Here is a 21,281-nt window from a genome sequence, read left to right on the forward strand (position 1 = left end):
TCAGTGTTTTGCAGGAAAACCTTTACCTTCTCTTGGATAATGTTTTTTTCTGACCTAGACATGAGGTATCTGAGAGGTATTTTAAAACTTTTATTCAATTTTCAGTCTCATGAGAAGGGTGAGACAACACAGATGTTATAATTCACACCATCACAATCAAAAGACAACTATTTCTTAATTACAATTCATTATAAGTGCTTCTTGGCCTATCAGCTTTTGTAACACCATGCTGTAAATGCCTTAAAGCCAATCATCTAAAATTACCCCTTGTGAGTCTTACTACAATACATCTTCCACAGTTCTATTTCTCCAAAGTATCTAGTCTTTTTAGCAAAGCCATGCTTTAAAATTTGTTTCTAGCTCCATTTCTCTCTCAACAATCTCCATCCTATTCCATAACATTTCTAAATCAGCATTTCTCATCTCAAAGTTTTCATACAGATACATACTATATAATCTTTCTGTCAAGCTTTAACTTTCTATAAATCCATTTCCGCCAGGGTGTGATGGCTCACCCTCCTTTTCCTCTCCTTGCACTCAGGCACACCTTGGTGGGATGCTGGAGGCAGGGCTGGGCTGCAGCCCGTCCCCAGCCCAAATCCCACACAGTCCTATCTCTTGGGCCCATTTCAGATCAAATTAAATCTCCTTCTGGTCTCTTACATCTTGTGGGTGTCCAGTCCATCAGCTGCATTGCAGGAGCTCTGATCTGGGTGTGGTGGGAGAATCTGCCCACATTTCCATAGCTGGCCTGTTAGCAGGGCAGGGTCTGTGAGGATAACTAAAGTTGTGCATGTTGCTTTTGGTTTTCCCTTGTTTTTCCCTTGTTTCCATGGATTTTCCTGATTGTTACAAGCTCTGTTTCTGCCTGTTAGTTCCACTACTTAGAGGGCTTGAGAGGGAGCTCTGTGGAGTCAATTGTGTTTGTATTGGGGGATGGATGAGTCCTGCACATGGAAATGACCTTGCTCTTTGTTTCCCCTGCAGAGCCAGCTCTCCCAGGCCCTCAATGGATTGTCAGACAGAGCCAAGGAGGCAAAGGAATTCCTGGTCCAGCTCCGCAACATGGTGCAGCAAATCCAGGTACAGAGTCTGAACTGAGGAACTGCCCCTTCCCACCAGGATGAGCCATCCCTGTCCCCCTTCCCAAGCTGGGTTGGGTGGGTGCTCTCCCAAAAGAACCTCCTTTTCCATATTGCCCCCCAAACCCTCCCCAAAACTGCTGATTGTGGAGGGAACAGCAGAGTCCTGAGCCCTTCCCATCTCTGCCAAGGGTGGATCCAAACCTGATCCTCACCTGCCAGTGATGCCTCAGGTTTAGCTTTTCTAATTTTCAGATTCTGTGCTGCTTTAGTGTGAGGGTCTGGGCTCCATACCAGGGGATGGTTCTGATGATGTGCAGTTCTGAGCTCTGTGCACAGAGCAGGGAGACAAAACAATTCCTGCTCCAGCTGGGCACCAAGGACAAATGACCCAAATCTCAGCCCAGGAGCACAAACACCGTGGGCTGGAGAGAGAAAAACAAGCAGGGTGGGACTGCCTGGGCTAAAGCTGGAATGGGACAATGAACTGCAAGGTGCAAATGGAGCAGAACTGATCCCAGGGACAGAGCCCGTGCCCGGCCGTGCATTTTGGGGCCATTTTGGTTGATCTTGGGTGCAGCCCTGGCTGGGCTCTGGTGTTGCCCAAGGTGGATGCATGGAGGAGATCCTTTGAATAAATACCTACTTTATTCTTTAGCTCCATCCAGCCTCTGTCCTAGCTCAGCCTTCTCAAGGCATCCCCACCTCCACATTTTCCACCATCCCAGGCCGTGCAGATCCCACATCCAACACTGTGGATTCATGGGGGGCACTGATGCAGCTGCAGGTGCTAAAATGACCCCTGTGGCACCACTAAAAGGGCAAACCCAGTTTTGCAGCTGGCCTGGGTTTGTTCCCCGGGCTGTGACCCCTCTGTGCCCACAGGAGAACAGCGTGGAGTTCGAGGCCTGCCTGGTGGCGCAGTGCGACGCCCTCATCGATGCCCTCAACAGGAGGAAAGCCCAGCTGCTCTCCCGGGTCAACAAGGAGCACGAGCACAAGCTCAAGGTGAGCCTGGGGTCCTGCAGGGGATGAGGACTGGGACGCTGTTTTTTGGGGAGCTCACTCCTTTTCCACGTGAATTCCATCTTGCTGCAGGTGCCCAGCCCGCTCACAGCACGTCCTTGACAAAGTGCTGCTTCCTCCAGGTGGTTCCCACCCAGTTGTTGGGTTCATTTCTAGTCCTTAGGTCAGCAGAACCACATGGAAAATTACTTTGTTCATGTCACATGTTGCTCCCAAGCTTCTGGAATGATCCTGCAGGATCTGCTTGTAGCTTCTGCTGAAGCCCTGAGCTGCTTGGTGTCCTGAGTTGTCACCAGGAGCAGGATTTGCTCTGATTTCTGTGCTGTCATGGCCTCAGGGTGGAGGTGGCACTGAGGTTTCTGGTGCTGGGGAGCAGCTCAGTGGGAGCTGTGGAAAGGGGCTCCTGGTTTGTGCCATCCCCACCACACCACATCTTCCCAGCTGCTGTGGGGCTGGGAAGGGAAGCAAAGGAGCAGATCTCACCTGGGAGCAGTGGAACAGGGGCAGCCATGCCCAGAATTGTTGGACAGGGGAGTTGCACCCTGGCCATCAGTGACGGAGTCCAGCTGAGGGGTGTCACACCTACATTTGAGATTCCTCTTCCGAGGTCATGTCAGTGTTCTGCCTTCTGTGTCTCTTGGCCTTGCTTTGGGCCACCCAGGAGCTGCCAGAGGGATTCCTGGAGCTGCCTAAAATGAGGGTGAAAGCCACCGTTCCTGTCTGCATGCAGACCATGGGCAGCATGAGGACGTTTCCACGGGACAGGGACAATGGCAGCTTTGTGGGACCATCAGTGCTCATTGCCACGACAAAGCACAGCCCCAAACAGCCCCAGCACAGAGGGACCCCCAGAGCCTGGTGGGCTCCCTGTCCCTCATCCCCTTCAGGGCATGCTTCATTAAACTCTCACAAAGGCAGGCAGCACAAAGCAATTTCCCTGCTCAGCACAACCCACAGAGGCCTTTGGCTGAGGGAATGGATCTGCATCCCTCTGTTTGCTCCCATCCATGGATCTGCATCCCCCTGTTTGCTCCCATCCATGGATCTGCATCCCACTGCTTGTTCTGTCCATGGATCTGCATCCCACTGCTTGCTCCCATCCATGGATCTGCATCCCAGTGTTTGCCCCTGTCCCATCCATGGATCTGCATCCCACTGTTTGCTCCCATCCATGGATCTGCATCCCACTGCTTGTTTCTGTCCATGGATCTGCATCCCCCTGTTTGCTCCCATCCATGGATCTGCATCCCCCTGTTTGCTCCCATCCATGGATCTGCATCCAACTGCTTGCTCCTGTCCTGTCCATGGATCTGCATCCCCCTGTTTGCTCCCATCCATGAATCTGCATCCCACTGCTTGCTCCCGTCCATGGATCTGCATCCCACTGCTTGTTCTGTCCATGGATCTCCATCCCACTCCTTGTTCTGTCCCATCCATGGATCTGTATCCCCCTGTTTGCTCCTGTCCATGAATCTGCATCCCAGTGTTTACTCCCATCCATGGATCTGCATCCCACTGCTTGTTCTGTCCATGGATCTGCATCCCACTGCTTGCTCCTGTTCCATGTCCTCCATCCCACCCCACCCACCCTCATTATCAGCGGGGCTTTGTCACTGCCCAGGCCTGGTCCTTAAAGCAAGAAGCAGCCCCTGGGTTTGTGACTGGGCTCCTAAATTAGCCCTGGAGCTCCCCAGCTCCACGTGCTGTGGGGAGGGCAGGAAGGGCTCTGTGCTGCCCTGGCAGATGTGGCACCTGGGCCTCATCCAGGCAGAATCAGAATCATGGAATGGTTTGGGTTGGAAGGGACCTTAAATCCCATCCAGTGCCACCCCTGCCATGGCAGGGACACCTCCCACTGTCCCAGGGTGCTCCAAGCTCTGTCCAGGGACATTCCAGGGATCCAGGGGCAGCCACAGCTGCTCTGGGAATTCCATTCCAGGATCTCCCCTCCCTCCCAGCCAGGAACTCCTTCCTCATGCTCATCCTAACTTCCCCCTGGAGTGGGTGAAGCTGCAGCGATCTCCACTCACTCTGAGGTGACCCAGGCCCCATTTCCATCTGCAGAGAAGCAGGAGGTCACCTCCTGGGCTGTGCTTTGGTGGGGCTGTGAGCAGGGAGAGCCCTGCAGGGCTGTGGGATCTGTCCTGGCCAGTATTCCCATCAGCACAGGACACATGGGCCACTTGTGCTGGGAGGCCTGTCCTGGATGTCCTTTTTTCACTGTCCTGTCCTGGAGCATCTTCCCCTGGGAGATGAGTGCCCAGAGAGCCTTGGCATGCCCAGAGAGCCTTGGCAGTGCCAGGGAGCCCTTCCAGGTCCCAGCTGGGACGGGGCCGCCGTGTCCTGGCTCCTGTCCTGGAGTCTCCCCGGGCTGCTGCTCCTGCCCAGTGGGATTTTGGCCATCCTGGCACCGTGGGATGGAGGGAGCAGGAGAAGCACAGGGCACAGAGCCCTGGCACAGGGCCACAGGCACCTCTCAGGACACGTTCCCAGCCCCAGTTCCCATCCTTGTGTGGCTGGCACCGGCATTTGGGGTGGCTTTGGGTTTAGGATTGCCCTGCTTTGCCCTGACACACATTCCATGGGGGAATCCAGCCTGGATTTGGGGTGAGTTTGGCTTTGGGGCTGCCCTGCCTTGCCCTGACACACATTCCATGGAGGCAGGCACAGATCCAGGCCTGACTCTGGGCCAGCACTAATTAATTGCTGCAGAGCAGGGAGAGGTGTGTGAGGACACCAGCTGGGAAGGGACATCTCCCTGCCCTTCTGCAGCCTCCAGCTACTCAAGAATGAGAACCTGGGCTTTAAAACCCAACATCTGGAGGAGCCCTAGGGCCGGGGCAGCTCCTCCTTGTGTGTCCTTCCCAGTGCTGGGCCTGGTTTCCAGAGGAGCAGTGGGTGATGTCCTCCCTTGGGCAGGTTTGTGCAGGGACACAGAGGCTTCCCTGGAGTGCTGTCCCTGGAAGAAATCTCTCCTCAGCTCACCACACACACAGACTGAGCTCTGGGTGCTCCCCTTGAAGCCCTCAGCAGCATTGTGAACCATTCCAGTCTTTTTTAGGCCATGGGATGCCTTTGCTCCATGATTTCTCCAGGTTGCTGTTTGCCACATTTCCCAGGAGAGCAGATGGCACAAAACACTCCCCAAGGCTTTCTGTCCATGGCACTGCCTCTCCATGGGTGAAATGCTGCTCCTTCTTCAGGGTTTCAGTGAGGATTTCCCAGTGGAACCGGGTGTTCCCTGTTGGATCAGGTTCCTGGTGGTGCCAGCACTGCAGCTCTGCTTTCCCAGCCCCTCTCCTGAGTCACCCACCTGGAAAAAGCTCTGGCTGTGGGGTTCTGCACACTCAGAACCTCGCCAGGGTCTGTCCTGGGGGTTTTCCAGCTGGGATTTTTCCATCTGGGCGTGCAGGTGAGCCAGGGTGAGGAGGGTGACATTCCATCTGTGTCCTCCGTGTGACATTCCCAGCAGGACTCACCCCAGCACTGGGAAGGTTGAGTGCCTTGAAGTCTGTTATCCACCCAAGCACTTGGAAAAGGAGGAGGACACTTAAGTGGAGATGTTATTGCCTTCTAGGAGCTGTATTAAAATTAAAATGTAAATTATAGTTAATGCCATCTCAGGGAAGAAAAGCTCTTGAAGGAACTGTCCTATTTTAAGGTTGTTGTGAACTGCTGTGAGTGCACAAAAACCCCTTTTATAGGCTGGAATTAGCAGCCAGATTTTGGCTGCCGCTTTATTTAGCACTTAAAGGGGGGGAAATTGGTATTTGGTAAAAAATGACCACAGAAAAAAAAGTGGAGCTTCCCAAATCCCCTCAAAATCTGAGCCAGGCTGGGCTCAGTCTCTTCTCTGAGCAAACAAAGGGAAACAGCCTCAAGGTGCTTCAGGAGAGATTTAGATGGGAAAATTTCTTCATGGAGATGGATTTCCAGGCCAGCAGTGGGATCACCATCCTGGATGTGTTCAAACCCCTGTGGATGTGCCACGTTTTCCTGAGAGTCCCTCCTGGCCCCAGAGCCTGCCCCTCAGCCCAGCACAGGCTCTTGCACAAATCCAAGGCAGAGGAACCCCCAGATTTCCCTTCCAGCTCCCTCCACCAACAAACTCTGCATTTCTGGGGTCCCAGGGAGTACAAATCCCTCCTGCATGAGGAGAATCCCAGGGTTCTGTGGCTTAGGAATCACAAGATTCAAGTGGCTTCTTGCCACATGGAAAATATTTTGGCTTTGGTGACCCCACTGGGTTTAGACCAGGCCCAAATGTGTGAGAGATGTTGATGTCTTGTTTCTAAGACCTTTAATTTTACTGATCAAAGTGACTGATGGGATCTTCCTGCCCTGTGTCCATCCCATTTCTCCTTTAAAGCCCCACTAGATCCCAACCAAAAATCCTTTTTATTTGCCTTAAAAGCACTTTGGCGCTGGTGAAGGCAACTTGGATTTCTGCTTTTGGCTTTTGTGCTGTAGAGATGGTGAAATTAAAATGCTGTTTTATGCTCTGGTTCTCCAGATGGGTGATGCTGGATCCCTGAGGGGATCAGAGTTAGAGAAGGGCTGGGACAGGGCTGCAGCTTTGGATTCACCTGGGAAAGGCTGCCCTGGGAGTTTGGAGTGTCTCTGCTGCTGGAGCCTCTTTTTTTCTGGTCTTTGATCACCTTAATAGGAAAAAAAATCTTTTATTATGTCTTCACCCAGCAAATGCTGTTTCCTGGAGGCAGCAGATGGCAATTCTGCTGGAAATCCTTGGAAAGCAGCAGCTCCAGCAGGGAGAGGTTCACAAATTCATTATCCTGGGCAAAGCAGACAGAGATTTAAGCTGCAAAGAAGATAAGAAGATTGGTGTAGCAATCCCATCTTTGCTGCCTTCCCAGTGGCACGTGCGTTTCCCCACAGAGGGGTCGGGGTGGCTTTTCCAGCCATTCCACGTGGGATCCCCTTCCCAGCAGGCAGGGAGTGCAAATCCTGCCTCTGCCATGGCTGGTGCAGCCAGGATGAGCCCTGACAGCAGGGCTGGACCCCACAGATTGCTTTTATCTCATGGTCTGCAGCTGGGAGACCCAAAATCCACACAGCCAAAAACCCTTCCAGGGGCAGACGAGTCCTGAGCAGGAGGGGTCACACAAAGCCAAAAAGCTGCTTTGCACCTTCTGGATCCTGTCCTGGGGGACTGAGAAGGGAAATCCAGGGGCTTGCCCTCTTCCAGGGAGGTCAGGGTGGGAGTGGGATCTCCAGGAGCTGCTGTTGGCTCTGCTTTACCCTGGCAGGGCCTGAAGGGGCTCCAGGAGAGCTGCAGAGGGACTGGGGACAAGGGATGGAGGGACAGGAGCCAGGGAATGGCTCCCAGTGCCAGAGGGCAGGGATGGATGGGAGATTGGGAATTGGGAATTCCTGGCTGGGCTGGAATTGCCAGAGCAGCTGTGGCTGCCCCTGGATCCCTGGCAGTGCCCAAGGCCAGGCTGGACAGGGCTTGGAGCAACCAGGGACAGTGAGGGTGTCCCTGCCATGGCAGGGGTGGCACTGGGTGGCTTTTATAGATCCTTTCCCATCCAAACCATCCTGGAATTGCGTGATTCCACCCTGGAATTGTGTGATTCCACCCTGGAATTGCGTGATTCCACCCTGGAATTGCGTGATTCCACCCTGGAATTGTGTGATTCCATCCTGGAATTGTGTGATTCACTCCAGCAGAGCTGTTCCAGTGCACTCAAGCGTCACAAACTGGAATTGAATGAGCTCCCCGATCTAACAAGAGCAGTGTTTGAGCCAAACCCAGCCCGTGCAGGTCCAGCTCCAGCTCAGAGCATCTCCACCAGCCTGTGGACAGTGTCCAGGGCCAGAGGAGCAATAGGGGAGCTCCCTCTGCTGCCCTGTCCACCCTGCATCCCTTCCTCCCTCTGCCACAGCCTGGCATTGCTGAAAGCAGCGAGGAATGGCTGCTCCCTCAAAATCTGCTCCCTCAAAATCCCAGCAGCTCTTCTGGAGAGTGGCATTTAATGGCAATTGTCACAAGCTGTGTGTTGTCCCAGATCTCCCAGGGAACGGGATGAAAGGGAACAGCCTCAACATGCACCAGGGGAAGGTTTGGATTGGGTAGTAGGGAAAATTTATTCATGGAAAGGTTTGTCCAGCCGTGACACAGGTGCTCAAGATCTCCGTGCCTGGAGGGATTTAAAATTCGTGTGGACCTGAGGACTTGAGTCAATGTGGATTCTTTGTTTCCTTTTTTTGTTGTTGTTGTTTTTGGTTTATTGGGGTTTTTTGGGGAGGTTTTGTTTTGTTTTTTTGGTTTTTTGGTGGGGTTTTTTGTGTTTTTTTGTTTTTTTGTTTTGTTTTTTTTTTTTTTTTCTGTTTTGTGGTTTTGGTTTGGGGTTTTTTTTTTGGTTTTTTTTTTTCTTTTTTTTTTGTTAAGGTTGTGGTTAGTAGTGTGAGATATGTTTGAACTCAGATGTTTATAGGTTCTTATGTATGTCAAAGTCTCACAAGCCCTGAGTTCTACAGCACTTTAGCATACTAAAAATGGAGTCATATCTCTCTCTCTACAAGGCCTTTTAAAGATAAACTGTTTAATTAAGCAATTATTAAATTATTTTTACTTTTAACTTAATGACTAACTACCCATGTCCCACAATATGGACATTTTTATCCAATTACACAATATTACCTAAACTTATGAAGGATTAGCTTCTGCTTTAAAACTTCTGTCTTGTTTTATAAATATATAAATATATATATATATATATATATATATATATATATATATATATATATATATATATTACTACATATATATTTTTATATATATTATTACATTATATATATATTACTACATTATATATATATATATTTTTTTTTACTACATTTTAAAACTCTAAGCTCTACATTTTTTACTCTGTGATGCTACACACTTCTATTCAAACTCCACACCCATAATCTCAGTTCTATCATTTAATTTTGGAAGCTTTTTCTACAGTCTCAGGTCAGTGCAGTGTTCTCTTGGGGGTCAGAGCCTGGCAGCACAGAAATCTGAAATTCTCTGCAATTCCCAGGGTTCCACCAGAGCAGTGCTGGGGGGACAGTTGGCCTGGGTGGTCTTTGAGGGCTTTTCCAACCTGAAGGAATCTTTACTTCTAAGCTGCAAGGCTGGTAATTCTTTTCTTCCTGCTAGGTGATTAAGTAGAGGTGATTAAATTTTAATTAACCAACACGTGATGGCCCTGCAGGACTCACAGGTTCCCTCACTGTAATTCCTTTCCCCTGCCCATCCCTCAGACAGCAGTGCTGGCAGGAGGAGCAGCAGGCACTGAGCTCCCAGGAATGTCCATCCGTGGCACTCACTCATATTTTTTTTGAAAAATCCTTTTGCCCAGGATTTTTCTCCTGGGAAGCTGAGAAGCCTCAGAGAAAAAGGAAAACAATATTATTTCATTTGCTTCTCTTGTGTTTTGCTGCTTTGGAATGAGGTTGGAGATTGTTTATCCAACAGGTGATTGTTTCATTGGTTTCATGTGAATTGTTTTAACTTAATGACCAATCAAGGTCAAGCTGTGTGGAGGCTCTAGAAAGAGTCATAAGTTTTCATTAGTATCTTTCTAGCCTTCTGTAGGTATCCTTTCTGTAAAATATAATATAATATAATATAATATAATATAATATAATATAATATAATATAATATAATATAATATAATATAATATAATATAATATAATATAATATAATATAATATAATATAATATAATATGTATTATATATAATTATATATTACATATACATAATAACATATGTGTATTATTTTATATACAATAACTTGTATATTTACATAGATTTTACGTATTTTTAATTTATATAAAATCTATATATTATTTTATTATATATATTATATCATAAAACAAGAAATTTGCCTTCTAAGAACATGGAGTCAAATTCCTCATTCCTTCCTTCATCCTGGAACCCCACATATACAACATTCATCCCTGTTTATTGCAGCTTTTCCCATCTGGCTGCAGCTGCCAAGCTCATCCTCACAGCTCATCCTCTCTGTAACACTCCACAGAGCTGCACAGCTTTGTTCAGTGCCAGTGGAGGGCTGTACACAGCTTTTTAAAGCTCTTCCACAAGTGGAAAATAAAAAATCTTTTGTGAGCACTTGAGCACATTCATCCAAGAATAAAATCTTTCTCCCTGAGCTGCTCTGCCAGTGAAATCCTGGACCTGCAGGATTCAGCGTGAAGGAGCAGCCAGCTTCAAATAAATAAATAAAAATAATCCTTGTGGCATCCAAATAAATCCTTGTGGCATCCAGCCTGGGCCCTCTGCTCCTTGCTGTGCTTCAGGGAAGGTCAGCAGAGCCCTGAGGCACCAGCAAACCTCACCCTTGGGATGCTGGAATGGGATTCCTTGGGGAAGGAACTGTGAGTGCAAGAGGTGCCTTAATGTGGAGCTTGGGCAGCCCCAATCCAGGCTGAGCTTGGATTTATTTTATTTATTTATCTCCTTTCCCTCAGAGCTCATCCCCAGTCTGTGGAGGAAAAAAAAGGGAATTCTGCAGCATGGTCCCTGCAGCTGCTGAGCATCTCAAACACATCCTCAGGGATGGAGCTGTGGGAGGTGATGTGTTCATCCCTCTGGCAAAGAGCAGCTGCCAGAGTCACTCCTCATCCTCATGAGTGCACTGCCCCAGAGCCAGCCCCACAACCTGGCTGCATGCCCAGGGATGGATAGGGCAGCTCTGGATCCATGGAAGTTGGCATTTCCTTGGCATGGAGCTCACCAGCTGCCATTTGGAAGCTGGCTTAATTAAAGGCAGGGCATGGAGCTGCCCTCCTGCTTTGAATAATTATGTGTGTTAATGATGATTTTGGGCTGAACAAAGCTTGTTAGAACAGGTTGCCCAGAGAAATTGTGGATTCCCCATCCCTGGAAGTGTCCAAGGCCAGGTTGGGCAGGGCTTGGAGCAACCTGGGATGGTGCAAGGTGTCCCTGCCATGGAAGGGGATGGAACACGATTCCTTTGGGTTGGAAGGGACCTTAAAAACTTCCTGTGATTCTGCACTGTTGTTCCCCAGGTTCTGAAGGGTCTGGAGCCCGGTGTGTGAGTGTTGGCCAGCCCTGGTGACCCTGGTGTCCTTGTCCCCTGCAGGTGGTGAGGGACCAGATCTCGCACTGCACGGTGAAGCTGCGCCAGACCACGGGGCTGATGGAATATTGCCTGGAGGTCATCAAGGAGAACGACCCCAGTGGCTTCCTGCAGGTCAGGCTGGGGCCTGGGGGTGCTGCAGGGCTGGGGCTGCTCCAGGGGGGATGGCACCATAAAACCAGGGATCTGCCTCTGCTCAGCTCCACGTTCACAGCAGGGCAGGGACGTCTCTGGAGGAGAGTGTCAGGAAAATTAATCCACAAACACCAGAGGTTTATGTCCAGAAAGGAGACAGAGCAGTCCTTTGGCTTTATTCAAATAAAGGGAGAGGCCATGGGGCATTCCCCTAGGATCCCTTACATTTTGGAGGATACAGCCTCCTTTTTATCCCAGTTTCCTGGCTGCATTTCCCTTCTCTCTTCCCGATTTCTGAGGTACAGACTTCCCAAAACACCTGATACCAGAGATTTCCCTCTAATGTATAACCCTCCCTTTTAATTTTTAATTCTTACATAATTTAGGGGGTTTTCTTCCCCATTGTTTCTTTCATCTTTCAATGTCTAATTTCATTTATTAGCAAACCTAAAGTTTATTTCTAAAGGCAAATATATTTTTCCATTCAGCAATCAGTGGAATCCTTCCCATTGTTTATTTCCCAGTGCTAATTTTATCAATCAGCAGACCCACAGTAAAGACAAATCCACCATTCCTGTCAAGAGGGATGCATCAGGGGGTGGATGGTGCATCTCTGGAGCAGGGATCACACCGTGCTCCTGGCTCTCCACTGAGACACCAACACACCAGGCATTCCTGGGCTCCCTTTGCTGTGAGAAATGGGTTTGTAAAGGGTTCTCAAAGCCTGGCAGAAAGCTCACACAGCCTTGTACACCTGTGTGCAAATCTGAGATGAGGTGTGCTGGCTTAGGAAGGTCATGGAGTAGAGATGACATTGCTGAGACTGAACTGGAGACAAGTTTCAAACTATGGCCTTGCAAAAAGACCAGACATTTTAGAGAATTAGAACTGTGAGAGACGCATCGTGGGGAAAAATAATTAGGTGACTGGAGTGAAGTATTAGCAGCATTGTGTGGCAAAAGCTGATAGGCTGAAAAACATTTTTAAAGTAATAGGTTGGCTTCTGATGGAATGGCGTTGAGTTTTACATCTCTTGTGTCTCACCCTTCTATGAGACTGATAAGGGGATAAAATCTTGTAAAACACCTCCCAGTTGCCCCATCTCTGTAAAACTGGGGTTTTCCAACACTTTAGCACAAAACCCTGCCATTAAATAGCGCCCAGCACTCCAGGGTTCCTCCTCCAGCCCAGCCTGCAGGGAAGAGTGATGCTGGAAACCTCGTGTGACATCCCAGCCTTCAGCCTGGGAGGCAGAGGGACAGGGACAGCAGGGTGGGGACAAGGCATGGGACACACCCACGGCAGCTGAGGCTGCTCCTGCCCTGCAGATCTCAGATGCTCTCATCAGGAGGGTGCACATGACCGAGGATCAGTGGGGCAAGGGGACGCTCACCCCCCGCATGACCACGGACTTCGACCTGAACCTGGACAATGCCCCTCTGCTCCAGTCCATCCACCAGCTGGACTTCGTGCAGATGAAAGGTAAGGATCCTTCCAGTGCCTTCCTGCCTGGGTTTGGAAAGCCAAGGGTCTGCTAAGCAAGGCAGGAGCCTCCCCTGAAATGGAAAAAGTAAACCCCCTCCCTCAAATTGTTATAAATTTGAAATTAAGGAGTTCTCAGGCAAAAATATGGGAGCAGGAATAACAGTTCTTTATTAGGGAAGAAAATAAAGGATAAAATAAACAATGCAGTAAACCAAACCAACACTGCCAGAGCCAGAACCCAACCTGACACCCTGTGGGTCAGGCTGTTGGCAGCAGTCCCATTGGAATTGTGGCTCAGCCCTCCTGCAGGGTCAGGGCTGGTTCTGCTGGAGCAGGGATCCTGGAGAAGGGTGGAGTCTTCCTCTGGAGATCCAGGGGAAGAGGGAAATCCTCTGGGAAATCCAGTGGAGAAGCTGTGCTGGTGTTCCAGAATCTCCAGATTATATCCAGGCAGGAATGCTTGGCTGCTGTTCCAGAATCTCCAGATTATATGCAGGCAGGAATGCTTGGCTGGTGTTCCAGAATCTCCAGATTATATCCAGGCAGGAATGCTTGGCTGCTGTTCCAGAATCTCCAGATTATATCCAGGCAGGAATGCTTGGCTGGTGTTCCAGAATCTCCAGATTATATCCATGTGGGAATGCTTGGCTCCTCCCTCTGGGCTCACATCTGCCAATGGGATGCTGTAGTTCTTATCAGCCATGCAGGGACATTCAATAGCTGTTATCAGCAGGTGTCTCCCCAGAGGGAGGAGTGATTGTGGAAGAGATAAGGAAAACTGCCCAATGAACAGAAGACAAGTGCCATACAGATGGCAAACAGAAAACAATTTGTTTGGCAATCCAGGACACATCCCAAAGCTCAGCTCTGCTCCTGCTGGGAGCTGCCATGCCAGGGGAAGGGCAGAAAAGGAGAGTTTCTCACCTCCTGTAAGATATTAATTCATAGAGAATTCTCCAAGCTTAACAGAAAGCTGTCATAGAGTGCATCTGTATGGAAACTGTGAGATGAGAAATGCTGACTTAGAAATGCTATAGAGTAAGACAAAGATTGTTAAGAGAAAAATAGAACTAAAAACAAGTTTCAAAGGCTGGCTTTGCAAATTAAACTAATTAAACTAAATACTTTGGAGAACTATAAAAGGTGTATTGTAGTAGGACCCACAAGGGGTAATTTTAGATGATTGGCTTTAAGGCATTTACACCATGGTGTAGCAAAGGCTGATGGACCAAGAAACACTTAAGAGTTTATTGTAATTAGGAAATAGTTGTCTTCTGATTGTGATGGTGTGAATTACAACATCTCTATTGTCTCACCCTTCACATGAGACTGAAAATGGAAGTTTTAAAACACCTCTCAGTTGCCCCATCTCTGGGTCAGAAAAGGGCCTAATCCAACAACCTCCCAGCAGGGCTGGGCACCCCAGACCCAGAGTTGTGCCCATTCCTGGGGGTTTTGCATCCCTGGGCACCTGTGTGCCAGAGCAGGGTGCCAGGGGTTTGGCTTTGCCTGGAAAAGCACTCCTACTGCATTAAACATTTACTAGTGCATTAAAAAGTGCTATGACAAAGTTATTAGTGCACTGAAAAGTGCTCTGCAGGTCGGGACCTCTCTTTTGAGAGCAGCACAAGGCTTTTCCCAAACCTCTCCTCACATCCCCGTGCTCAGCAGCATCTGTCACAGAGCAGATGTCCCTGCAAACAGAGCCAGGTCACCCAGCCTGGGCTCTGCCCTGCCTCCCTCACCTCCCGGTTGGTTTAGATCATCATTTTGGCATTCTATTCTATTCTATTCTATTCTATTCTATTCTATTCTATTCTATTCTATTCTATTCTATTCTATTCTATTCTATACTACTCTATTCTATTCTACTCTATTCTATTCTATTCCAGTTCTATTTTTCTCTATTTCCTTGCTGTTCCCCCTTCCCTCTGTGCTCCTTCTCCTGTCCCACCAAGGGCTGCTGCAGCCCACGAGGAATGAATTTGGGGTTTGGGAAGCCCAGGGAAGCTGACAGAGCTGCAGAGGGGCTGTGACACAGGGAGGCTCAGGGGGACACTGAGCCTGGCCTGGACCTTCAGCCACCAGCCAGCTGCAGCTCTGGCACTGCTCTTCCCCCCACCACAGCTGGAACTGCTGGCCCTGGAGCTGTCTGCACAGCCCAGGGTGTCTCAGGGGCCAGGGACAGGCAGGATTTTGGCCACACTGTCACCACAATGATCATCCTCAGCTGATGGTGCTGGTGGCAGCGAGGAGCTGCCCGTGCTGGCTCTTCCTTAGCCAGGCTGTTCATCTGAAATGTCAGGAATATTTTTGGATAGCAAACCCAGGGAGGGCTGGATTGCTGTTTCACATCCCTGTGTTCCTGCCCTCCCTTCCTGCAATTTAGCCCAGAGGGTTATTTTTAATTAATAAGAGCAAATCTGCTGCTGGTTCAGCCGCCCACCCTCCTCTTATCAAATCCCTCCTCCTCATCCTCCCAGCTCAGCCTGGCTGTGCAAATCAGCTGTTGGTTTTGCAGACTTGCAGAAGGTTGGGTTTGCATCCCAAATCTGTGTCACAGCACCAGGGGAGAGAGGGCAGCACCTGAGGCCTCCATAAAGAGCAATCCCAAAGCATCCCACACCCTCGGCCAGCCTGGAGGATGCAGCCCAGGAGGTGGAGGAGTCACAGAGGGGGAATGCTGGGCAAATCCCGCTTTTTCCCAGGCATCCTTGGCTCCTCCATGTCTGCTTCCAGTGGCTCTTGTCACTTTGGGCAGTGAGGGTGAGGATGGTGGACGAGCAGCTCCTTGAGAGCTGTGTCAGGGCACATCTCCCTGTCACTCTTCCCTTGCTTTTCAGAGCAGGAGTGGGCTGTGGGACATGTGGAGATGCCCAAACACAACAGGAAAATCCGTGGCAGTCCTTTCTGTCCCCAGTGCAGCTGATGGCAGCCAAAGGGGGTGCTCAGCCCCCCCAGTTTTGTTGCAGTGGATTTATTGAAGGGAAAAGCAGGGCTGTAGGTAAGCCCAGAACCTGTGGGAGATTTGTCCCAGGTTTGGGACTGGCTGCATGAAAGGTCCAGGCAGCTCAAAACAGACACATTGTGCTGCCATAATTCCCCAAAATCAATTAGAAAACGGGAATAAAGCAGAAAAGCTTCACCAGGCTGGCAGGGGGGAGGAATTCAGGGGGAGAAAAATCCTTTCTGCTGCCGTCCCACCCAGGCAGGAACTGCACCCTGCATCCCCCGGGGTCGCACTAATCGCACTAATTGGTGATTAGTGTCGTCCCCAGTGCCGGCGCCGCCGATCCTGCAGCTGGAGGAGTGCTGCACCCACAACAACAGCGCCACGCTGTCCTGGAAGCAGCCGCCGCTGTCCACCGTGCAGGTGGAGGGATACATCCTGGAGCTGGACGATGGCAACGGCGGCCAGTTCAGGGTACGTGTCTGGGACGGGGCTCTGCCCCCAGGGATTGCCTGCCATGGGATTTGGGGATGTTCTGCCTCCAGGGACTCCTGAGACAGTATTTGGGGATGTTCTGCCCCCAGGGATTCCCTGCCATGGGACTGGGGAGATGTTCTGCCTCCAGAGATTCCCTGCAACAGAACTGGGGGGATGTTCTGCCCCCAGGGATTCCCTGCCATGGGATTTATGGGGGTGTTCCAGCTCCAGGGATTCCCTGCCATGGGATTGGGGGGATGTTCTGCCTCCAGGGATTCCCTGCAACAGCACTGGGGGGATGTTCTGCCTCCAGGGATTGCCTGCCATGGGATTTGGGGGATGTTCTGCTTCCAGGGATTGTCTGCCATGGGATTTGGGGGATGTTCTGCTTCCAGGGATTGTCTGCCATGGGATTTGGGGGATGTTCTGCCTCCAGGGATTCCCTGCCATGGGATTGGGGGGATGTTCTGCCTCCAGGGATTCTCTGACACAGGATTTGGGGGATGTTCTGCCTCCAGGGACTCCTTGCCATGGGATTGGGGGGATGTTCTGCCTCCAGGGATTGCCTGCAACAGGATTTGGGGGATGTTCTGCCTCTAGGGATTCCTGAGACAGGATTTATGGGGATGTTCTGCCTCCAGGGATTCTCTGACACAGGATTTGGGGGGATGTTCTGCCTCTAGGGATTCCTCAGACAGTATTTGGGGATGTTCTGCCTCCAGGGATTCCCTGCCATGGGATTGGGGGGATGTTCTGCTTCCAGGCATTCCCTTTCACAGGATTTGAGGGGTTCCCTGCCACAAGATTTATCCTCATGTTATTTTTTTAAGTCCTGTCTTCCCTGCTGGGTTGCCCAGGGAAGCAGATGGTGCAGACACACTGTGGGGTTTGGGGTGCAGGCTGATTTGAGGGGGTGTAAATGCCTTTCCCGTGGCCACCTGGACTTGGAAACTCAAAGTTTGAAGCTCTTGTTACCCAGAGCAGCTGTGGCTGCCCCTGGATCCCTGGAAGTGTCCAAGGCCAGATTGGACAGGGCTCAGAGCAGCCTGGGACAGTGGGAGGTGTCCCTGCCCATGGCAATGGTGGAACAAGATGGTTTTTAAGGTCCATTCCAATCCAAACCATTCCATAAAATCCATATTTTTAGGCTGCTGAATATTTCATGCAAGGCATGCTAATTGCCATGAAAGCCTCATGGTTTGCCAGCTGCCAGCAAGCAGAGGTGTTTAAGGCCTGAGGGCTTTTAAATTGCTGTAATTACACAATTAAAATATGATTTTTCTCTGATCCAACACGCCAATAATTATCCTGGCGCGTTCACATCCACGGAGGGAGGGCAGGCACAGGAGCAGCCCAGTGCACTCTGAATTCACCCACAGTGAGCTGAGGGGTGGGACCTGCAGGGAAGGGAGCAGCAGGATGGGTGTGGGGAGGACAAGGTCAGTGCTTGCTGCTGGTGATATTCATCCCCAAAATCCACCCATCCCTGCCCTCTGGCACTGGGAGCCATTCCCTGGCTCCTGTCCCTCCATCCCTTGTCCCCAGTCCCTCTGCAGCTCTCCTGGAGCCCCTTCAGGCCCTGCCAGAGGCTCTGAGCTCTCCCTGGAGCCTTTTCTTCTCCCAGCCTGGCTCCAGCCCCTGGAGCAGCTCCATGGATTCCTCTGGGCTCTCTCCAGCAGCTCCACATCCTCCTGATGGTGCACCCCAGATCTGGGGACAAGAGTTCCATGTGGGATCCCAACTGAGCAGTGCAGAGGGGCAGAACCCCCCAGCTCCTGCTGGAGCTGCAGCCCAGGGAACAAACCCCACCTTGCTCAGCCTCAGCCCTCCCCAGCCCCCAGGGATGCCCGGGGGGGATCCTGTGCCCCCCAAGGCGTGCCAGGCTGTTCCCTGGGCTGGGGCTCACAGGGGTCCCAGGGGGGAAGAGATGAGGGTCTGACTCCGTGTTTCAGAAGGCTTGATATATTATGTTATATTATATTATATTATATTATATTATATTATATTATATTATATTATATTATATTATATTATATTATATTATATTATATTATATTATATTATATTATATTATATTATATTATATTATATTATATTATATTATATTATATCATATCATATCATATCATATCACATTATAACGTTACATTACATAATATTACACTATATTATCATAGTATATTATTGTATGTTATATTATTATTGTACATTATAGTATATTATATATATTATATATTGACATATTAATTACTTTATATTTATTACTATATTATATTAAAAGATATATAATATATAATATAATATATTATATAATATATTAAAACTATACTAAAATAATAGAATAAAGGATTTCATCAGAAGGCTTCAAAGGAAGGAAAGGAATGATAATAAAATCTTTTGATTCTCAGAGAGTCCGAGGCAGCTGTGCTGTGATTGGCCATTAATTAGAAACAACCACATGAGACCAATCCCAGATGCCCCTGCTGCATTCCACAGCACAGATAATCAATGCTTACATGTCGTTTCTGAGGTCTCTCAGGAGAACAGATCCTGGCGCGGGGATTTTTCCTGCCGTGTGCCAGTGGCAGTGCCGTCCCTGGCGCTGACAGGAGCCGTTTCTTGCAGGAGGTGTACGTGGGCAAGGAGACCATGTGCACGGTGGATGGGCTGCACTTCAACAGCACCTACAGTGCCCGTGTCAAGGCCTTCAACAAGTCGGGAGTCAGCCCCTACAGCAAGACCCTGGTGCTGCAGACTTCCGAGGGTAAGGAAGGGCCTGGACACGGCCCGGCAGAGCCCAGCCCAGCTCCTGCTGCCCGCCCTGGGCCAGCCCTGCAGCAGCTCCGGCGCTGACCGGGCACAGCTGGGCACAGCTGGGGCAGGAGCCTCCGGCAGAGCCAGCAGCTCCGTGCCAGCCTTTCCCTCTGCTCTCTGGGGAGGCACGGCGGGAATGTGGAGTGCAGGGACACCCCAAGGTCTGGGAGTGATTGGGGTCTGACTCCATGATTCAGGATGCTGAACAATCAAGCTATTCTATATTGCTAATACTAATAAATATATAATTATTCTGTATTATAGGATAGTATTAGTAATATAGAGTATAGAATATGTATTCTATATTACTAATACTAATATATATAATTATTCTGTATTATAGGATAGTATTAGTAATATAGAGTATAGAATATGTATTCTATATTACTAATACTAATATATATAATTATTCTGTATTATGGAATAGTATGAGTAATACATAAAATATTATATATATTCTATATTACTAATACTAATATATCTATGATTATTCCATATTATAGAATAGTATTAGTAATACAGAAAATATAATATATATTCTATATTACTAATACTAATAGATCTATAATTATTCCATATTATAGAATAGTATTAGTAATATAGAATATATTATATATATTCTATATTACTAATACTAATGTATTATTAATACTATACTAAACAGATACTATACTAAAGGAAACTGTACTTATGTTTTATATTATACTAAAGAAAAACCCGTGGCTGTCTGAGCCAGCCAGGACACAGCTTGGAGTGATTGGTTAATTAACACAAACAACCATCACCCAATTACCAAATCCCTTCAGGTACACAATCTTCCTGACACATTCCACATGTGCAAAAACAGCAGGAGCAGTGAATAGAGATAAGAATTGTTTTCCCTCCTTCCCTGAGGTTTCTCACTGTGTTTCCCAGGACAGGTCCTTGGCAAGTTGTGCCTGCTGCTCTCTGGGAAGGGAGTTGTTTGAAGTTGGGGTGATGTGACACAGAAGGGAAGCTCAGATGCTTCCATTGGGCCCATTTAAAGCAAAGCACTGCCAGCACTGCTCCTGCACGATGCCACGAGCACAGGATCCAGGCCTGGCAGGGCAGACAGGGAGCAGAGGGGCCATGGAGCAGTGTTTTGGTGTCCTGGTGTCCTTCCAGAGCCATGGAGCAGTGTTTTGGTGTCCCAGTGTCCTTCCAGAGCCAGGGAAGCCCTGCAGCATCGTCTGCATCGCCCCCACACCCACTCAGAATGTTAAACCCTCCCTTGCAGGCTGCAGGGAGATCTCCCTGCCTGCCTCTAAGTCCATTTGTCACAGTAGGCACTTAATCCATGGTGGAAAATTGGTTTATTCCTGCCGTGCAGGTGGAGAGTGGCGGGGCTGGCTCCGGGGTGGGAGTGGGGAGCTGCAGATGGGCAGGCAGGGATCAGCCCCCTCCAGGCACAAATCCCTTCTGTGGGAGCTCTCCACGCTTGCTGCAATCCCTTTTCCTTGCTCCCAGATGAAAATCTCTCCTTTCCAAGCCGTGTGAGGGTTTTTGACAGCAGCATCCAGCTGGCTGGCAGCTGGGATCAGAAGGGAACACACACAGATCATGGGGCTGCTGGGGGGTGGAAGGAAGGGGAGAGCCACAGAGCAGCCCTGGGGGCTTTCAGCAAGGAGAAAAATGGGATTTTTGCTGAAGAAATAGAAGACAAAAGCAGAGCAAGCTTGTTTCTCTTAGAGAAACTAAGCTACTTTCCCCTGCTGCCTGCAGATCACCATTCCAGTTTGGAAAGGGCAGGTCAGCCAGGAATAGGATTCACTCGGAGCTAGAGCAGACAGCAAAACTGTGACAAACTTCTCACAGGAGAGGCAGGGAGGGCACAGCACAGCACAGAGGCCTTGGCACATCTGTCAGAGACACCTCAGTGCCTCTTTGCAAACTGAGCACCAGCAGCACGGGAGCTGCAGGAGTTCCTCTGCAGATCCAGGGAGGGGATGAGCTCCATCCAGCCCCGTGCCAGGCTGGCCAGGACTGCTCCCAAAGCCTGAAGGTCAACAGCTCCCACGCCAGCCTTAGCAGGAGACAGCAGAGCTGTGACTTCTCATCTCCTCTGTGCCTCACACCACACATTTGAGGCACAATTTCCTCATCAAAACCAGCTGGGCTTTAAGTTGTCCCAGCCAGGAGTTGACAACAGGGTCCC

General features: G+C 49.5%; 1 protein-coding gene across 3 annotated transcripts in view; it reads left to right on the forward strand.

Moving 5' to 3' along the window:
- Positions 1-21,281, forward strand: part of TRIM9 (tripartite motif containing 9) — a 67,922-nt gene that overhangs the window by 34,235 nt on the left and 12,406 nt on the right. For 2 of the 3 annotated variants that reach the window (XM_058026444.1, XM_058026447.1), the window contains exons 2-7: positions 988-1,083; positions 1,968-2,090; positions 11,248-11,358; positions 12,708-12,861; positions 16,131-16,288; positions 18,917-19,055. In XM_058026444.1, coding sequence (XP_057882427.1) covers positions 988-1,083; positions 1,968-2,090; positions 11,248-11,358; positions 12,708-12,861; positions 16,131-16,288; positions 18,917-19,055 — 781 coding nt within the window. The remainder of the gene's footprint in view (positions 1-987; positions 1,084-1,967; positions 2,091-11,247; positions 11,359-12,707; positions 12,862-16,130; positions 16,289-18,916; positions 19,056-21,281) is intronic. The other variant, XM_058026445.1, reaches the window with a different exon arrangement.

The sequence above is a fragment of the Melospiza georgiana genome, chromosome 6 (assembly GCF_028018845.1).
Source record: "Melospiza georgiana isolate bMelGeo1 chromosome 6, bMelGeo1.pri, whole genome shotgun sequence".
Classification (NCBI taxonomy): domain Eukaryota; kingdom Metazoa; phylum Chordata; class Aves; order Passeriformes; family Passerellidae; genus Melospiza; species Melospiza georgiana.